This window comes from Molossus molossus, unplaced genomic scaffold, assembly GCF_014108415.1.
Source record: "Molossus molossus isolate mMolMol1 unplaced genomic scaffold, mMolMol1.p scaffold_m16_p_12, whole genome shotgun sequence".
Taxonomy (NCBI): Eukaryota; Metazoa; Chordata; class Mammalia; order Chiroptera; family Molossidae; genus Molossus; species Molossus molossus.
In genome coordinates this window covers 91,131,075-91,147,137 of record NW_023425347.1, presented here as the reverse complement: position 1 = coordinate 91,147,137, position 16,063 = coordinate 91,131,075, and the positions used below count along the sequence as shown (strand labels likewise).

Sequence of the window (16,063 nt, the reverse complement as noted above, 5' to 3'; positions counted from 1 at the left end):
GGCACATGCCCTGATTTGGAGCTCCATCCCCCAGCGGGGTGTGTGTGTGCAGGAGGCAGCAGATGGGTGTTTCTCCCTCTCTCTAAAAAGTCAGTCAAAAAATATTAAAAAAAAGAAAATACCCAACTAGATTTCTCCTGCTCTGCAGATTTTTGCTTTCACACACACACACACACACACACACACACACACTTTTTATTTTCTTGTTCATCACATGTACACACAAGGAAACCCTGAAAATTCTTCAACATTATGTGTGATATATGTACACATGCGCAACCATGCACTAAGGCTTACCGCTTGCTGAAGTCTGAAGCTGTAAATTTTCTTTTTTTTTTTTTATGCTCACCCGAGGACATTTTTTCCATTTTTTGTTCAGGTAGAGTGGGAGGGAGAGAGAGGAACAGAGAGAGAGAGAGAAACATCGATGTGAAAGGGACACATCGAGTGGCTGCCACCCGCACAACCGACCAGGGCCGGGGACAAACTGCAACTGAGGTACGTGCCCTTAGCGGGAACCGAACCCGGGTCTCTCAGGACCCCAGGCGGACGCTCTAACCGCTGAGCCAAACCGGCCAGGGCTGTAAATTTTCTTTTAAAGGGGCTTGAGCCCTGGCCGGTTTGGCTCAGCAGTTAGAGCATCAGCCCACGTGTACCTTGGTTGCATTTCATCCCCAGCCCCGGTGGGGTCATGTGGGTGGCAACCAGTCGATGTGTCTCTCTCTCTCTCCCTTCAAAAAAATTATTTTCTTTATTGATTTTAGAGAGAGAGAAAGGGAGAGGGAGAGAGCGATAAAAACATCCATGAGAGAAAACATTTATTGGCCGCCTCCTGCATGTCCCCCACTGGGGATTTGGCCCACAACCTGGGCACGTGCCCTGACTTGGAATCAAACCAGATCGACCTCTTGGTTCATGGGTCGAAGCTCAACCACTGAGCCACACCGGCCAGGCTGAGGTTATGGTTTTATAGTTTATCTTACTTGGCTTTCTTTGAGCGTTACTAATAAAAATAGTAAAGGCTGTTTGACTTTCTGCACTGAAGAGGAAATGCGCCCTGACAAGTTTAGAATCTTCTCTTCTCAGCTCGTATCCAGTGTATGGAGGTTACCATCAGAGCATCAGTAAAAAGACTCTCTTGCTCAGAGACAAAAAAAAAAAAGTCCCTTAAATTCTACTAGAGGTTTATTCCTTTGGTTTAAGCTTCACTATCTTCTATAGCAGTTTGAAAGTGCTAATACCAAGAAGAGCTAACATAGGAGCCTCAAACTGATCACGGAAAATGCATTGTTTTAACCTTGAAACTTGAGAATCTAAAGCTTTCCATTCTACAGTCAGGAATCAGAGTAAGAATTCTGGGTGTCTAACTAGAGGAGTTGCTAGGAGAGAACAGGAGTACATGACATCACTGTTCTGCCCAGGACCACCCAGCTTACAGGAGTGACTTGGGACTCCCAGAGTACTGAGGAAATGGAGGGTTTGTGAGCTAGAAAACCATGTGTTAAAAAGTCCCCATAAACAAACTTCATCATCTCTAGTTTTTAACAAAAACACCCCCTTTCCGAAGCCTAATCCCCGTTGAAGTTTTAGTATACAGCAAGCTTTGCAGACTTTATGGCCTGTTGTCAAGTTTTTCCTGTTGTTGTTGCTATTCCTCAAATTTAATGCTGATACTTAAATCTGTTAGGCTCCAATGGTCTTGTTTTGTACAGAAAAGCAAAATATGTAACTTTGGAATTTTAGGCTTAAGAAGAGAGGAAATTGAAGCAATTGCAGATCCCAGGAGCGCTCCAGACCAAAGCTATGACACTGCAGTCACAGGGTTGAGTACTGAAAGATTTATCTACTCACATCCCACCACATGTTAACAAGGAGAGTTTTGAAGAATAATTCTTGATGGCTGGTGAGGAGAGGAGGTTTCTGTAGCTAGCAAGGCTGATCTTTATTCTTCCCACGAATCCAGGCTGTACATTGTGATTTCATTCCCAAAGCCAAGCGAGGGTTTGGGTCCCTTGAGAATGGATGGTCCTGGCAGGGTTGGGGGGGGGGGGGTCACTTGACTTTTCTGGTTTCCAGCCAGAAAGATGGGAAACAGCTCTCAATGTAGCTGTAGCTTGGGAAAGGATGGCAAGAGAATGAGCAATTTACACTATCAGGCAAAAAATGGAGGCTGATGGAAGGATTTAACATTACTCTTCCACCATCATCTCCTTAATGGTTTTCTCTTGTGTGTTACCAAGACCCTGGTTCAGAGATAAGCAACATCCCTGGATTCTCCTCTGCCAATGTTGCACTTTCCTCTGCTCACTGGTGGCAATAACTTTACTCCATTCAGCTTAGCAGTCATGGAACTATAAAACTCTTTTCTAAATTCTGCAAAATTCTGAATCTGAAACGTCTGGTCCCAGTGGTTTTGGATAAAGGATCATGGGCCAGTATATAAAAGCCAAATACGTTTTATAAAATAACATTTACCCTCATATGTTCTATTTTTTTAAATGCTGGTTGCAGTCCATTAATTTTGCCATTCACAGTCATGAGCCCTTTGGTGTTCCACTGGAGCCAACATTTCTGGCTACTCGAGGGGGTCTGAAAAATGTTAGTGCCAAGAGTTTACTATCATTTTGAGGACAACAGTTGTCCTTTAGTTTGAAGCATCTGATATATTGGATGGAGTTACAATTCAGCCCAAGGGAACAAAAACATTTGGGAATGTTATTACAGGTGCCTTCCACTGGGAAACAGAATTTAGAACCAAGGTAACTAAGGCACAGGATTTACTGTCAAGCCTGTTTTCATGTCCAGTTCTGTAAATTTTATGTGTTGAACCATCTTTTCCTTTTTTAAACACCAGAGGCAAGACAACTGCATTTTACTTAAAAACTTTTTTTTTTTTAACTGTGCACTTTAGCCCTGGTCGGTTTGGCCCAGTGGTTGGAGCATCGGCCTGTGGACCAGAGAGTCCTGGGTTCGGTTCTCGCTAGGGGCACATACCAAAACAAACAAACAAACAAACAAACAAACAAACAAAAAACTGTGCAGTTTATTCTGCATATTTCTGGTCTCACCTCAGACCTAATCCACTCAATTAAAATCTTAGGGGCTGGGGTCTAGGAATCTGTATTTTTTTTTTTTTTTTGTATCCTCACCCGAGGATATTTTTCCATTTTTTGTACAGATAGAGTGGGAGGAAGAGAGAGGAAGAGAGAGAGAGAGAAACATCAATGTGAAGGGACACATCGAGTGGCTGCCACCCGCACGACCAACCAGGGCCGGGGACAAACCGCAACCGAAGTACGTGCCCTTAGCGGGAACCGAACCCGGGTCTCTCCCGACCGCAGGCCGATGCTCTAACCGCTGAGCCAAACTGGCCAGGGCAGTAATCTGTATTTTTAATAAGCAGCACAAAAGGTTCTGTACCCTGAATTACGATCAACAGAACGAAGGAATTACTTTAACAATACTCACAAGGATGGAGTAGACTTGAAGACAACTGCATTTTAGACAGAGCAAAGACTATTTGCTGGATTACTAAAAAGCAAAACATAGCCAGTTTTGCTTTTTAGTCCGTGTAGTATGAAGAAAATCCGCCAACAGTACTGTTCTCCTTTCACTGTTATTTGTGGCTTTAAGGGCACAACTTATTTGCAGGAAGATGCCTGCAGGGCAACCAGGCCTGTGATGGTGGCAGAGATGAGTGGGGGTCAGATCAATGACACCTAGGGTGACCGACTGTCCTGGTTTACTTAATGCAGGGAGGTTGAGAGTTGGTGGGAGGTAGGACTGTATATTTTTAAATCAGGAAAGTCCCATGAAATGAGTTGATCATCGTAAGACATCCTTCCTTTGTGGTTATGGGGAAGTTAGAGAAAATGTCAAGTTTAAAGGGGAAGACTCCCCTACCCCAATAAAACCCAGTAATTTAAAGGAAACCATGAGTCAAATTTGTGATTGGAAACAAGACAGATTTTTAAAAATCTAAATTATGACACTGAATTCATTTGTTAAAAAAAAAAGAAAGAAAATAAAGTTCCAAAAAGATGATGGAATCCTTTTCTTTACAAAAAAAAAAAAAAGTGAAACTGAATGGTGATGAGGAAATGGAATCTTTTCAAAAAGGAAAAACCAGAAAACACTGGATTTGAGTATTCTTTAAAACAACAACAACAATAACTTTGTTTTTTTTATTTTTAGAGAGAGAAGAAGGGAGGGGGGGAGCACAACCCCCCACCAGTGGGGATCAAGCGCAATCTGTGCATCAAACCCACAAACTTCTTGGTGCACAGGACAATGCTCAGCTGAGCCACACCGGCCAGGGCGTTTTGGGTGATCTTCAGCTACTTGCAGCAAGGCTGGAAAAGTTTCAACCCAAAGTCTGGAAAGAGTAGCACAGTTCTTGAGAACTATACATATCAAGACGCAAGATTCAACTTTTAAAATTCACATTTTATCAGTGATGTCCCTGCTCTTCCCAACAGATCAAACATTTTGACTAAAAATACCCTATAAATTTAAAATTTAACATAATTTTTGTGTCTCTGCTTTACATTCTACTTGGTTGAGCCTCTACTTAAGAAAACAACTGAGCCCTGGCCAGTGTGGCTCACTTGGTTGGGCGTCATCCTGTGCACCAAAAGGTTGCTGGTTCAATTCCCGGTAAGGGTACATTCCCAGATTTCGGGCTCTCGATACCCCGTGGAAGGCGTGCAGGAGGCCGCCTATCAATGTTTTGCTTTCATATAGATGTTTCTCTCCGTCTCCCTTCCACTCTCTCTAAAAATCAATTTAAAATCTTAAAGAAAAAATAAAAAACTGAAATCTAGTTTAACCAACCAGCAAGCTTGTTTCATATAGATGCCTCTTTATCCAAAGTAGTTAGCATCTTCTACATCAGGAACAGGGCTGGAGCTGGATATGACGGAATATGCATTTAAAGTACCTGGTATTTTTAGGAGCTCATTATGGTTTTGCAGGAAAAATTAATCAACATTTTCTTTCTTCCTAGGTGGGGCAGTATTTGCAAAGGACCCTGCCCATTAGGCCTGGTGCAAACAAAGGATTTTGCAATGCCTTACTGAACCCTAGAAAAGTGGGAGCAGGAAGCTTCTACTCCTCAGGTGTGTTATCAGTCAAAGGGTGAGCCTGAGACTTGAGCGTATGCTAGGGAAAAGAAAACAAATCTGAACTATACAAAGAATATTAAAGAAATGTGGATAGGCAAGCCATAATTTCCTATAGTTCTGAAGATAGTGCAGTTTAGTTGTATATGGTTGAGTATGGCTAAGGTCATAGCATGTGGTAGGAAAAGAATATTGGGCACCAGCAGGCCCAGCCCCAGGTATTTCATTCAGGTGGGGTGCTGGGTGCTTTATCTGATCTCCTTTAATTAATTCTACAACAACCCTATGAGGTGGATGGTGTTACCCTTATTTTATAGATGAGGAAATTAAGGTGTAAATAACAGAAGCAGGGTTATAGTAAAGCCGCTGTTTTTCCATTTCCAGTGCCCCAAAGTATATCCACTATGGCAAGAGAGGATATTGTTTGGAAATCACTGCCTTCCACAAACCAAGAGCGTCTCCCCTCCGACACTTGCTAGGTACTTAACTTCGGTGGCTCCTCGTTCCCTACCAGTTGAAAGGAAGGGCCTCCTGGTATATATCACAGGGCTGGTATGAAGGATGAGCTAGACGGCACCTGGCAATGCTTGGCAAATTGCAGCTTTCAAAGTGTTTTAGCATATATTATCTCACTGATACTGGGATGTAGGAAGAGCTTATTGTTTTACATTACAGATGTTAAAACAAAACCCTAAACATTTAAAGAACACTACCTGTTTTTAGTTAGCTGTTGGTGAAGAACTTTATCAATGGTGGCGGGTATGTTAAGTACTCCCAGGCAGTGGGTCTCTAACTTCAGTGTGCCTAAGGACCATTCGAAGAGCTTGTAAAAATGCTTCTTGGCCTTCTTCAGATTCTGATTTAGTAGGTTTGAGTCCCTGAATTTGTTTTTCTAATCAGTTCACCGGTGATATTGATGCTACCGGTCTAAAGCCCATACTTTGACCCTCACTGTAGATATAAATGTAACTGTTCATTCCAAAGAGGCTAATTATTGCAATACACTAACTATGTGGCTGAACTTGGGGACTAGAAATGACTAAAACTATTTCCATCCTTTTACCGAGAACTAATTTAGGAAAATACCAACTTATGCTGGCTTCTAGTGAATTCTACTAAATCGAGTATAAGGCAACTTTCATCAAGTTCTTTTCACTCATTTGTCTGGAAGAGGTTTACCTGGATTAATTGGTCATAGAGCATGTTTAAGTTCCACTTTCACATGGGAGAATGAACTCTCACCACAGTCTGTCATCCTTTGTTCATTCTTCAAATACACCATACATTCCCCTACCACAGGGCCTTTGCACCCATATAGCCTTCTGTTTAAATCTTAGTCCCTTAACTATTTCTTTATATTTCTCAGTGTAAAATTCTCTTGCTGAAGAAAGCATTTCCTAATCTCCCAGTTTATAGTGTCCTCATTATATGCTCTCATAGCACTATATTTTCAAAACATGTGCCGTATTTGTATCCAACACCTTGCAGTTAAAAAATTTGAAAACAGAAATTGTTTGGTAAACTGTTAGGTAAGTCAGGTTATTGTCACTATTCTACAGGTCTCAACCCTTGCTCATATTAGGATCACCTAGAGGACAACAACAACAACAAAAAGCCAAGGTTCATCCTGTGATTATGAAATAACTGGTCTGGGGTAGGGTCCTAGGTTTTGAATTTTTAAAAACTCTCAGGTGAGCCTTGGCTGGTTTCGCTCAGCGGTTAGAGCGTCGGCCTGCAGTCCAGAGAGACCCGGGTTGGGTCATGTGGGAGGCAGCCACTCGATGTGTCCTTTTCATGTCAATGTTTCTTTCTCTCTCCCTCCCACCCTATCTGAACAAAAAATGGAAAGATGTCCTCAGGTGAGGATTTAATAAAAATAAAAAAATAAAGTAAAAACTCTCAGGTGAGCCCTGGCCGGTTTGGCTCAGCGGTCAGTGTCGGCCCACGGATCAAAGTCCTGGGTTCGGTTCCCGCTAAGGGCATGTACCTGGGTTGTGGTTTGGCCCCGGCTCCGATTGGGGTGGTGTGGGTGGCAACCACTTGATGTGTCTCTCTCATGTCGATGTTTCTCTCTCTCTCTTCCTCCCTCTCTCCCTCCCGCTCTAGCTGAAGATGAATGCAAAAGTATCCTCGGGTGAGGATGAAAAAATAAACAAACAAGTAAGTAAACTCTCAGGTGATTGTAACATGCAGCAGTGCTGAGCACTATTGTTCTATGTTCTAAAAAGCAGTTAAGGTAGGATAGTTGTTTGAGCCTTGGCAACGATAGTTTCCTAGGACTCCAGGCCAGACGGCATATTTACCAACAATAGGTAAAAATGTCAGAAGAGTGAGAAAGGAAATCACTGCTTGTATAAGTTCAACTGCTGGGTGGTTGTTTTGAAAATCTTGACATTCTTACTTCTTTGAAAGTTTAATATCCTGTTATCACCCAGACTCACTCCTTTGCTAAGCTTGACAAGCAGCATTTAGTGATCCTGAAGCTCAGATGAATGTCACAAACAAACCCTTTTAAGAGAGGATGGGGAGGTCTGTATGAGTGAGAATGGTCAAATGACCAGTCAACGGTAGTGTCAACATTAGAACACAAATCACCCTACTCCACCAAGACCTTTTTTCCACTACACTACAGTGACTACAGCATGCAACGTTGTCCTGGATGAACCCTTTGCTCGCCACTCAGGTAATGATGTTTTCCCCAATTGGTTCCTCTGGTGGCCCAAAGTACTACTTCAGCTGCATCTCACAAGTTTTGATATGCAGCCCTCCACTGTTAGCTAACTTCTGGTACCTTCTAGACTCTTAATACTGTCAGCTACAGGAAAGTGAAAACAAATTGTCATAATAAGAGAGGGAATAGTTCCCAATCTTTTCTTTCTTGTTAGCAGGATAAACAAAAGCATGACTGGACCATCTTTATGGTTAAGTGTTTTGGGTACTACAGCTATAATAAATGAAGCATAAACCCCCTGGCAGTGGGCTAGGAGACACACGATTGGTGGTGTTGCTCTTATATCACTCAGGGGCTGAGCAGACGTCCAGTCCTCAGTTCATCCCAGCTTGATGCCTGTGTTGGTGGCCAGAGCTGTTTCATGCCTGGAGCACATTAAAAACAAACAAAAAGCAGCAGCAGCGTATTTTCTAAAACTCAATGTTCCTGTGAAAGTGGCTTACTCACCTGGCAAGATCTCACTTTCAGTTAAAAATCAGAGTTTAAAATGCTGGCAGACCTAGAAGCAGAGACGCCCAGTAGTAATGAGTTCATTCAGTGCTCAGATTTTGGTTTCTAAATACCATTCCCCTAAAAACAAACAAACACACAAACACAAAAACATGGCTTCTTGGAAAAAAAGTTGTTTTTAAAAGGCTGATTCTAGGGTGAGGGTAGTGAAAATACAAGACATGCCTATGGTATTGTATTATTACAGAGTGATATGAAATGAAAAGGGTGTGGGAAAGCCAAAGGCACACTTGAGTCAACTTGAAAGAGCTCCCAAGGCCAAAGCTGGAACAATATGAGCAACAAAATAATGGGGTATTGGGTTGTAACTCAAAGTATAAATAAATATGCAAATGTGTGATTATATATACACACACACACACACACACACACACACACACACTGAATAAAGAAACAAACAAAAAAGACAAATCTCCCTTGCAAGAGAATTCCAGATAATTTAAGTACAGTAGACCACCCCCCTTATCTGTGGTTTGTTACCCACAGTCAACTGTGGTCCAGAAATATTAAATGGAAAATTCCAAAAATAAATTAATTCATGTTTTAAATTTCACGCTGCTCTGAGTAGCATGATAAATCTCATTGTCCTACTCCATCTCACCAGGACGTGAATCATCCCTTTGTCCAGCATCTCCCTACTGTCCATACCAACTACTTGTTGGTCACTTAGTAGCTGTCTTTGTTATCAGATCAACTGCCACAATGCTTGTGCTCAAGTAGCCTTTATTTTACTTAATAATGACACCAAAGTGCAACAGCAGGGATGCTAGCAATTCAGATATATCCAAGAGAAGTCTTTGTAAAGTACTTACTTTAAGTAAATAGGTAAAGTTTTCAAGTTAATAAGAAAAAAATTCGTATGCTGAGGTTGCTAAGATCTACAGTAAGAACTAATATATGAAATTGTGAAGAAGGAAAAAGAAATTCATGATACTTTTGCTGTTGTACCTCGAACTGCCAAAGTTATGGCCACAATGCATAAGTGCTTGGTTGAGATGGAAAAGGCATTACATTTGAGTGAAGACATGAACAGAAAACGTGTTCTGAAAGCATTGTGTTGCATCAGAAAGCATTAGGCTATAAGATTTCGGCAAGGGATCTTCTGAAACAAGCGACCACACATAACTTTTATTACAGCATATTGTTACAACTGTTCTATTTTATTATTAATTACTGATTAACATCTCTTACTGTTTCTAATTTATAAGTTAAATTTTATCACAGGTATGTATGTGTAGGAAAAAAAAACTAGTGTATAGGGAGTTCAGTACTACCGATGGTTTCAGGCACCCACTGGGCATCCTGGAACTTATCCCCCACAGATGAGGGACTACTGTATATTCTCCCCACTCCAGGAAGGAAGTGGAGCTTAATTCTCTCCCCTTCTCCTACCTTCTGCCCCCAAGGTGGGCTGGGTTTAGTGACTAGCTTCCAAATAGCTTAGAGTAAGAAAGGGGGGAAAGTCACTTTAGAGTTGGAGACCAGATTAACCATATGGTCAAGGTTAAACATCATCAATGATGTCATGTACCTCCTGATATGATGAGATGTGTAGGGTATTTCACTTACATGGTATTTCTACCCCAACCCAATAACCCTAGTCTAATTAACCCTAGTCTAATCATGAGAAAACGCCAGACAAACTCAAATTGAGAGACACTATACAAAATACTCAACCAGGACTCCTCAAAACTGTCAAGGTCATGACAAACAAGAAAATATTAAAAGGCCAGAGGACACTAAAGAAACATGATGACTAAATACAATGTGGTATCCTAGAATGCATCCTGCACAAAAAAGAGGATATCTGTGAACCCCAAGTAAAGTCTGGAGATAATAGTAACATACCCATGCTGGTTTCTTAGTTTTGACAAATGGCCTATGGTAATGTACGATGTTAATAATAGGGGGACCCTGGCTAGTGTGGCTCAGTTTCATATATATATATATATATATATATATATATATATATATATATATATATATATATAATTTCATGATTTGGTAATACAATGTCTTTTTTTTGGTAGTCCCAACACTAACAGATTATCATTTTCCCCTCTGGGGGACACATGTGGTATCTGGAGCTAGCAAGAGTATCCCTCCCTAAACTACTGAAGGATATGCAGACCTACAGCTCAAGCTTGTTGAATAGGAAAGGTGATCTTTGCAAGACTAGTGCACTGGGACTAACTAGTAGTAGAGGTTCTTCTCAAGGCATTTCTGTTTTTAAATTTGATTTGAGCATTTTATTCTTTACTGTGCACTTTTACTCTCACGACAAGTAGGCAGCCTCAAGCTACTCAATAAATAGTCACCATGTATAAATGTGCTTCAATGAAAAAGACAAATAAAACCTCACATTCCAAGTCAAACTACATCTTAACTGGCCGGTTTGGCTCAGCGGTTAAAGCATCGGCCTGTGATCTAGAAAGACCTGGGTTCAGTTTGTCCCTGGCCCTGGATGGGTCGTGCGGGTGGCGGCCACTCGATGTGTCCCTTTCCTATCAATGTTTCTCTCTCTCTCTCTCTCTCCCTCCCAATCTATCTGAACAAAAAATGAATAAAATGTCCTCAGGTGAAGATTAAAAAAAAAAAAAGAATTCTCAAGAACCTGTTCAGAATTAACTGATGGTTGTAAACATATTGCCATTATGTCAAAGGCAGTTACGCCTTGCCCAGCCGGTATGGCTCAGTGGATTGTGTGTCATCCCATGAACTGAGAGGTCCTCAGTTTGATTCCCGATCAGGGCATGTGCCCAGGAAGCAGCCAATTGATGCCCCCGCCCCCCACCCATTCTCTAAAAAAAAATAATAAAACTAAAATAAAATAAAAATTAAAAAACAAACAACAACAAATCCTACATCACTTAGGAGATTCCTGGATTATAACCCTATGGCACTTGGATTCAGGCAGCTGTTAAAACTCAGTATACATCAGAGAATCAGGTTGCTTCTTCCAACTGAGAAATCCCAACAGCACGAAGCCAGACTCCCAAACAGCTTTTCAGGTCCCATCCTTTATGAAAGATGCTGTCACAAGACTTTCTGTGCTTGGTTCTTTGAGAACAGCTTTTCTGTGACTGTGGAATGGGCTCTGTGGGCTCACGTAGTGGGAATCCTGTATTGTGTTCAATTAGATTCTGAAAAAAACTTATTGCTATGGAAAATTTTGTTTGGGTGCTTCACAAATCTTGCCAAGTCTCCTAATGTGAATATTTCTTCAGAGATGAAAGCCAGAAGAACTCTTTGGTTATCCAGATACAAAATACAAAGACTGTTTATTTGGGAGAAGCCTGTCTTTCTTCATAAGTATATTTTATAGAATGATGGCCTATAACCAACTGAAACAGAAAACCATCTACAGAGACTACAGCTTCATAAAAGAAGACAAAAACAAACAAAATCTGTAGGAGAAAGAGAGGCCCAAACCACAGTTGGTTTTATACTCACCAGAATGAGTGGCTTCAGTGAAGACGAAGTTGGGGAACAATATGATTTTCACAGATGGTATTGGTTTGACTTTAAAGCCCACACCAACTTTTAAAAAAGTATACTTTAGCTTTGTTTTTTGTCATTCTTTTTTTTTTTTAATCCTCACCAGAGGCTATTTTCCCATTGATTTTCAGATAGAGTGGGATGAAAGGAGAAAAGGAAGGGGGTGAGGTGGACACATCGATGTGAGAGACATGCATTGATTGGTTGGTTGCCTCCTACATGACGCCAACCAGAACCTGGGATTGAATTGCAACTGAGGCATGTGCCCTTGACCAGAATCGAACCTGTAACTCTTTGGTACACAGGCCAAAGCTCTAACCACTGAGAAAACTGGCCAGGGAGGTTTTTTTTTCATTCTTTAAAAGACATCTTTGGAAGTAACTGATGATTTACTTATATATTTTTTTCTTTATTGACTTTAGAGAGGAAGGAAGAGGGAGAGAGAGACAGAAACATCAGTGAGAGAGAACATCAATTGGCTGCCTCCCGCATGCCCCCCACTGGGGATTGGGCCCACAACCTGGGCATGTGCCCTGACCAGGAATCAAACTGGTGACCTCTTGGTGCATGGGTCAACGCTCAACCACTGAGCCACATCAGCCAGGCAAGGTGATTGATGTTTTAAAAATAAGTAGTGGTAGTCTCAAAGTGAATTAATGTCCCTAGTCCTAAGACATACAGTGTTACGCTCATTTATTTAAAAAATTGCCCTTAGGTTTGCTCCCACCCTGAATGCATTTCTAGTTGGTGTTGGAAAGAAGTGTCTCTGGCCTTCCAGAGGGGCTCTTCCACAAGTACCCTTCTTACCCAAAAGTAGCTTGCATTTCCCAATTGTAGACACACACACACACACACACACACACACATATACACACACACAGGTGTTCGTGTGCACACTCTCTCCTTCCCTCTCCCCCCTCCCAGGAGTGATTTGGATTAGACGACAAACAGCACCTCCCAGAGATGGGCACACATGCAGCAGCTGTCAAAAGGAGAAGTCATTTTACTTTTTAAACTTGCAATGTTTGTCTTTATTTTGTTCTTTATATTTTGAAAGTGAAAAGAAATAGTATTGAGTCAATTTCTTTTTGTTTTTTTAAATATTTGTTCTATATATTTACAAGCCTTATAGTTGCTCTAAGATTTCAAAAGTATTAAGAGTACTTTTCCAAGGGTAGCACTTTTTTTTTTTTTAAAACAATTCTTGGAGTTCTCTGGTCCACAGCATTTCTTTATGTTCCAAGGTTATGTATGTTTTGATTACTATTGTGATTTTTTTTCTCAATTTTTTGAAGCAAGCTGAGAGGCAGGCAGAAAGATTTGATGCCAAAAAAAAAAAAAATCTTTCTTACCTTGTTCACCCCAAACCTTCTTAAATCTGGACTAACTACTCTGCTTTTAAAACAAACGTGAGGTGCATCTGAAGGGGAGGGAAATTTATTTCTCTGCTTTTCTATTATACAAGTTGTTTACAGAAACTGCAAATTAAAAAATTACACTGGCATTTGCAGTCCTTAAAATAAATTAAAAGTTCTCAACTTTTTTTTTTTGCTAAACAGAGGTGTTTTTTAAAAGTATAAGTCCTCGTTTAAAAAGAAAAGATTATAACAGAAAATATTTTCTATAAATAATACATGTATTTTGGTTTTAGTGCTCCCGCCCTCAGGTTGAAGTTACTTTTTTCCAGTACCTTTTTCCTCCATGATCACCTTTTTTCTCTTTCCCCTCTCCCACTCGTGCACACGTGGGGTTTCTGCGAAAATTGGCCTTGCTGCACTGTGATTGGCGAAGACGTGAAACTTTTTAAAAAAATACTTAAATTGTTTCTTTTGTTTCTTTTTGTGTATTTTAAGTTTTAGTTATCCTCAGATTCCTCTTCTGCTTCCCGAAGCCACGTGAAGAATGCCGTGACAGATTTCAGGGCCACACCCTTCCCATTCTGCTCTGCGGGGTCCTTGCTGCTCTCCCATTTGTAAAAGGCATCCTCTGAGATTACCTCTTCGTCATACAGGCAGTCAAAAAACATCCGTAGCAAATCTGTAAGGAAATGAAAAAACCATTGGTTTGAAAGGCACTGTAGTTGTGAAGCAAAGATTGTATTTCCAAGCAACCGATGAATGCACATTAATTTCTCGAGAGAAGAGCATCCATGGCAATTCATTATACTCTACCTTGATAGTATAAATAGCTGAACAACTTGTCTACAGAACAGGAAAAGAAGATGTAAGCAGTCTAAAATAATTTTTTAGCCCTGGCTGGGTGGCTCAGTTGGTTGGAGCATTGTCCTGTGCACCAAAAGGCTGCAGGTTTGATTCCTAGTCAGGGCACGTCACTAGGTTGCCGGTTTGATCCCCAGTTGGGGCATGTACGGAAGGTGACTGATCCATGTTTCTGTTTTATATCTATGTTTCTCTCTCCCTAAAATATATTCTCGGGTGAGAATTAAAATAATAATTAAAAAATTTTTATACATTTCTCTTTTTGAAATTTTACAATAAAAATACATTATTTTTACAAATTTTGGGAGGAAAAGGCAGGATGCACTTTCCCCCTTCTAATATTTTCAAAATGAAAAGAGTAATAATTTACATGAAAAACATGGCTAAAATTATCTCATCTGTCAACTGTTTTCAATGCTCAGATGATCTGGGCAATTTTATTTTATTAAAAAAAAATTTTTTTTCCTTTATTGATTTGAGAGAGAGCGGAAGGGAGAGGGAGAGAGAGATGGAAACATTTTTGCTTTTTTGTTTGTTTGTTTTTTATCTTCACCCGAGGACATTTTTTCATTTTTTGTTCAGATAGAGTGGGAGGGAGAGAGAGGAAGAGAGAGAGAGAGAGAGAGAGAGAGAGAGAGAGAGAGAAACATCGACGTGAAAGGGACACATTGAGTGGCTGCCACCCGCACGACCCAACCAGGGCCGGGGACAAACTGCAACCGAGGTACATGCCCTTAGTGGGAACCGAACCTGGGTCTCTCTGGACCACACGCCGACGCTCTAACCGCTGAGCCAAACGGGCCAGGGCGAGAGATGGAAACATTGATGAGAGAGAACACCAATTGGCTGCCTCCCGCATGTCCCCCAATGGGGATCAGGCCCACAACCTGGGCATGTGTCCTGGCAGGGAATCCAACCAGCAACCTCTTGATGCATGGGTCGATGCTCAACCACTGGGCCACACCAGCCAGACTGATCTGGGCAATTTTAATTTTCCATTTTACTCTCACAGTGGAAACCTCATCTATATTATTGTTTAATAAAGGGAGAAAATTGGTAAAGATATAAATCCTAAAGAGGGTTTTACATATTCTTTTTCTAAAAATTCTTCAAACAAGTTCTTAAAATCCATTTAAAGTCAGTTTGCTGATCAATCGTATCAGCAGTGGAATAGACAATAAATGCTAATAAATATTAGGTTTAGAATGAGTTATATTAAATTTTTTCTTTATATTTATTTTGTAATCTTATAAGTCAAAGTAAAATTGAAGTTACTTTTTTCTCTAAACCCCAGCTGGTCTATGGGGGAAACGGAAGCACGTGGCCATGATTATGTTGGTCATAAGGCTAAAATTAAACCTCTCTCCTGGGTTTATTGAAATTGATAATCAATTTCATCTAACTATTTAACCATCTCTTGAAAAGTTAGTGCCCTCATCCTATAAGGATAGAAAAATGAAGCCATAATGTTCAACAACCTTTCAAAGGTCTGGAGAGAGAGAAAAATGTATTCAGATTAATTCTCTTATTCAGACTTCAACGTCTCTCCAGTAATACCCTGAGAATGATTTGTTTCAATCTTCTCCTTTATCTCCTAGAACAACAATTTTCAACCTGTTTTATCTCATGGTACACATAAACTAATTACTAAAATTCTGCAGCACACCAAAAATGTATTTTTTGACAATCTGACCAAAAAAAAGTATAATTTTGATTTATTCACATCAACGGCTATTGTTGTGTTAGCCGTTGTCATTTTTAAATTTGATAATCTAAGGGAAAAGAGGCCAGTGCCCCTGACTAACAGTCAGTTATTGCACGTTTAAAAATTCTTGCGGCTCACTAGTTGAAAATCACTGTCCTAGAGAGATTCATCGGCACTAGCAAAGAAGGAAAACTTTGCAAAGTCACAATCTAAGGAAGTGCCAAGGAACTATTTCATCTTTAAAATAGCCATGTGATTACCACTCTCACAAGTTCCAACT

The 16,063-nt window shown here is 40.5% G+C and overlaps 1 protein-coding gene and 1 pseudogene across 7 annotated transcripts in view; one reads left to right on the top strand and one right to left on the bottom strand.

The window, feature by feature from the left end:
- Positions 1–8,084: 8,084 nt before the first annotated feature.
- Positions 8,085–8,229, top strand: LOC118627422 (annotated as a pseudogene).
- Positions 8,230–12,971: 4,742 nt separating this feature from the next.
- Positions 12,972–16,063, bottom strand: part of EIF4G3 (eukaryotic translation initiation factor 4 gamma 3) — a 319,284-nt gene continuing 316,192 nt past the window's right edge. For 6 of the 7 annotated variants that reach the window (XM_036256520.1, XM_036256521.1, XM_036256522.1 and 3 more), the window contains one exon: positions 13,519–13,896. In XM_036256520.1, coding sequence (XP_036112413.1) covers positions 13,715–13,896 — 182 coding nt within the window. In that variant the 3' untranslated portion in view covers positions 13,519–13,714. Of the gene's footprint in view, positions 13,897–16,063 lie in introns of all 7 variants that reach the window. The other variant, XM_036256518.1, reaches the window with a different exon arrangement.